Consider the following 4,361-nt stretch of genomic DNA (forward strand, 5'->3'; position numbering starts at 1 on the left):
TCTAATGTAAATGAACCGCAGCTTATTTCGATAATTATTTCGATAATTAGCAGTAAGTCAAACAGTATGTTGCAATGTGTAGTTAAAGGGAGATCGGCTTTTAGGGCAAAAGCCGCTGCCACTAGGGATGACTTCCAGGGGTACGCGGGAGAAGGCGGCAGACAGAATGAATCGGCAATTCCCCGCGGTACTTAATAATTTTATTACGTAAAAATACAAAGCAAATCATCTTTCGCTATATATTAATCGCTACACATATATCTAATTGTATGTATACTTACATATACATATATATAATATGTATATCTGTGCGTATGCGTGTGCATGTGTGTGTACGTATCTGCCGAACGGTCGTGCGTATCAAATAGAAATTGATGCTGTTTCTCCTTCTGGTTTATCTGATTTTTGCTTGATAATGCATACATTATGTTACTTTTCTTCCTATTCTTTTACGTCCTTTTTGCACGGGATTTGATTACTTTTTTAAAAATTCAACCGTTTCGCTAATCCAACTTCAAGATTAAACTTCATTGAGGACATACCGTCCATACTTAATTGTGTTTAGGTTTCTTTTGAATTGTCTTGCACTTTGCAAAGAAAATTATCTTTCCACGCCCTCAGGGACACATTTATGTCAGAGTTTCCATGAAAATAATGCGAGGATACACACAGTTACATAGAGAAATAGTAAGTTTTTCTACGAGAAGATCCTCGTCTGTGACGTTATGCGATGCGACCGATCGGCAGAGAATTGTAATAGACTTTATTTGTTCTACTTTGGACGGCTATGAATCGTGCACAGGTATATTTTCTATACTTCACTCAAGAATATACGCGTACACACATACAACTCCCACAAATATCTCCGCATCTTAAAATCCTCCGTTCACTCGCATATATACATCTGGATATACGCATAGACCCGTAGGTACTTTTTATCAATTGATGACGCTGTAGCCAAAATTATATTTTTGAGATTGGGTCTGTGTTTCATATATCTCACTTTCATTAAGTTTTCCAACATTCCTATCTTTGGCATCCGTACGATAAGCATCTAGATTTTCTTTAAACTTTAAAAGAATTTAACTTTAAGAGAAACTAAAGATAAGTTTTTTTTTTAGGAAAATCGAGGTTGCGTATTGTTTTCCAAATATTACAGATGTAATTTAATTTATATGAATGCGATCTTACGGAGGCCAAATTTGTATCTTCCGTCCATATAATAATTTTTCATGTCTTTTTGTGTCTCGCCCAATTTTTTGTGTAACGGATAAAAGTCTGTTATTTCTATCATTAAAATCCTGCTGTCCTAAGAAACAGAAAATGTCTCAATGCAGAATTTTGGACATTTTTCCAAAAAAAGAATTTGTAATTACCATTATGCACGTACGCGCACACGTACACACACAACCACACGATCCCTGCACAAACGCATATAGTCATACCTTTTAGCGTCTTTCGCCAATTGTGTGACAGTCGTAGGCAAATTCAAACGTACCGGTTTTCTACTTAACGCTTTTCAGACGTCGTCTATCGCACATTTATCAGGGGCAACCTTGCACCGCTGCCTTATCTCGTTTCCGTTAGGTATATCGCTACACACAAAACGCACACACGAAGCTGACACGCGAAATCAAAGAGGAAGAAACACCGGACAGGACAGGACTAGGAATGCAGGGCATCGCAGGGAGATGTACTCGAGATAATAACAGGATAATCCCCGATTCAATGGTTTCGTTATCGGTACGTAAATCGACTCGATTGCCGAAAAATGAGACCGAAAAATGAGCCGTGAAAGAATGGACAAGGACGCGTGCGCAGAGAGAAGATTTCAAAGAAAAATCGCGAGAAGATACGCTCTTTTCTCTCTAGGGAGGTGGGAGAGAGAAGCATAGTTAGAATTAAGGATTTACGATACATAAAAAAAAAAGAAAATTCGCGCACGCGCTTTTTCGTAAACAAGAGGAAAAGGAAACGAAGGAGAAAGAAAAAAAAACACGAAACGTTTTGGATCTACTGTAGGGAAGGGGTACTACCACGTGGGAGGTCCGAAATCGATGTCCAGTGGTGGGCGTAGGCACAATGGATTCCACAATGGGCACCACGGGTCGGGCGCGGGCATGACGGCCGTGGAGCATAACGGCCACCATCCACCGCGAGAGCCGCGAAAAGAAGAGAGCACTCTCGTCAGACGGAGTTTCCGAAGGTGTGGCGACGAGTGGCGGGCCGACAGTAGGAGGTGCGTTTCAAGGAGGCTGACGATCGTGCGCTGCTTTTTTTTTCATTTTTTCGCCGATCTTAATGAGTTTTCTACAATAAACTATTATTTAAGTTTTTAAGTCTTATAAGAAATTAATCAATCACAATCGAATGTGAGAAGGACAATCGATTATGATTGGTCAATATAGCTTAGAACTTAAAGCTTAGGTAATGACTGATGCTTGGTTTATTGCTTCAGTCTTAAGTCCCCCTCAAATCTTAAAATTCAGCCAATAAGGCTGCCAGTCTTAACTGAAATCTGTATTCTATTGGCTGAATTTTAGAATTTTAGGATTAAGACCGAAGCATAAATCAGGCATTGTAGAAAGTCTCTAAGGCTGAAGCACAGATTTCTTCATAACGCATAAAACATAAAGCATAAGAAAATCAAGTAATCAGAATCATCGATATTCATATAGTCGATTCTTATACTTAAGATTGTTTTAAGTACAATCTTAAGATGTCACGAACTGATTAGATAGCCATCTTAAGACATTAGTTAAGGTAATCTTGAAAGACTATGAAAGAAAAGAAGACAAGGTTATGGTTGGTTTATTTTCTTATACGTTATGTGTTATGCAAGATTGTGCTCTTGCTTTTACGCGATAAAACGCGACGTATCGCAAACGAAAACGGAAAATGTTTAACGAATATCTCGCGGAATGTCTCCGTCGCACAAGTTCGACGTCATGAAATGGTTATTTTTTTTTAATTTACTGTAACACGGAAACGATGCCGTTATTGATTAAGAATACGCGAAAATAACAATTATCTTTTACTTTTTTATTCTATAACTAAAAAATTATAAAATAATCATTTTACAGTTACATAATTTTTATAATTTAAAAGATCCTATATAAACATTGAGACATTGAATATAAATATAGTATCTATTATTGAAACTATGATGTAATCCTACGCGCTTTACTTGAAAAATTTTATGAATGAACTTTTACGATTGGGGATTTTTATCATTACACTTTACAAAATCGCGTTAATTGAAGATATCGAAAAAACAATGTTCTAATCGGGATACATAACATAAGCCGATATCATATATGTAAGTTGTGTTATCGTGGCGGACCACACTTCGAGCTCGATCACTCGGTCGGATCAAATCGTGAAATCGGAATCGCGGCGACTTAATACGACAAGACAAACACGCACACACAGGCACCAACCACTTATCGTTCTCGTGTCTCTGTGTGTATGTGGCGTGTCCATCAGGTTCACGGAGAGAAGGGGGAAAAAGACAGTGCGTTTTGACGGTGGGACCAATGTCGGCGGCCCTCAGGAGGAGGAATGGTCTTGGGAGGCCGATCGGCAGGGTAGTCAAGACAGCGCGACCAAAGACTCCGGAATAGACACTTCTAGCACCTTCACGAGCAGTGAAGACAGCAACAGGGGCGATCTGCCCAAGGTACGAGGCCAGGTTACAAACGAGTAACGTCAACCGGCTCGAAAAAAAAATAAATAAATAAAATAAAAAGAAAAAGAAAATAATTTTAGAGAACGCTTCTCGAGTTGTAGCGAATTGTAGATCGGAGTCGATCTGTCATGTAGAAAACGGAGTCCTATACACGCGCGTGGATAGACAAGAGTTTAGGAACAAATCGTATTCGCCGGTGAATCGAGTAAAAGGGGTTTTTTCAGCAGCGCTTTTTGTTACGATCGCGCCCGATCGGGAATGAAAACGGTACTTCATCTTGGTAATGATTACTCTCCTCCGCGTGCGATCTCCAGGCGCTAATCGCGGCGGATCCAAAATGGAATACGTCGTCCAAAGTGGAATTGTTTTTCTTTCTCGCTCCTAGCTTCGATAGAATAGCGGAAAGATGCATTGGAGAGGTGGCTTGCTAATTGATGTAATTAGCGCGCAGCACTTGTAATTAGTTACTTTCGGATTACAATATGTACCGTGTGCCAGGAGAGCCGAAGTTTCAGGGAGTGAAGAATTGCGCAATTGGTTGCGCTGAGACCATTGATACCGATCGATGTGTGAATTGAAAGAGACAGAGAGAAAGCTCTATATATATATATATATATATATATATATATATGTATATAGTATATATATATATATATATATATATATATATATA

At 38.9% G+C, this 4,361-nt stretch overlaps 1 protein-coding gene across 1 annotated transcript; it reads left to right on the top strand.

The window, feature by feature from the left end:
- Positions 1-2,057: 2,057 nt before the first annotated feature.
- On the top strand, positions 2,058-3,706 carry LOC105625263. The gene is made up of 2 exons (XM_012206601.1): positions 2,058-2,239; positions 3,487-3,706. The coding sequence occupies exons 1-2, from the start codon at positions 2,058-2,060 to the stop codon at positions 3,704-3,706; spliced, it is 402 nt and encodes a 133-aa protein (XP_012061991.1).
- Positions 3,707-4,361: the final 655 nt, after the last annotated feature.

This window comes from Atta cephalotes (assembly GCF_000143395.1).
Source record: "Atta cephalotes unplaced genomic scaffold scaffold00511, whole genome shotgun sequence".
Classification (NCBI taxonomy): Eukaryota; Metazoa; Arthropoda; class Insecta; order Hymenoptera; family Formicidae; genus Atta; species Atta cephalotes.

Coding starts and splice junctions, on each gene's coding strand:
- LOC105625263 (XM_012206601.1), top strand. CDS start 2,058: ATGTCCAGTGGTGGGCGTAGGCACAATGGATTCCACAATGGGCACCAC. Junction 2,240..3,486: donor TGGCGGGCCGACAGTAGGAG/GTGCGTTTCAAG, acceptor CGTGTCCATCAG/GTTCACGGAGAGAAGGGGGA.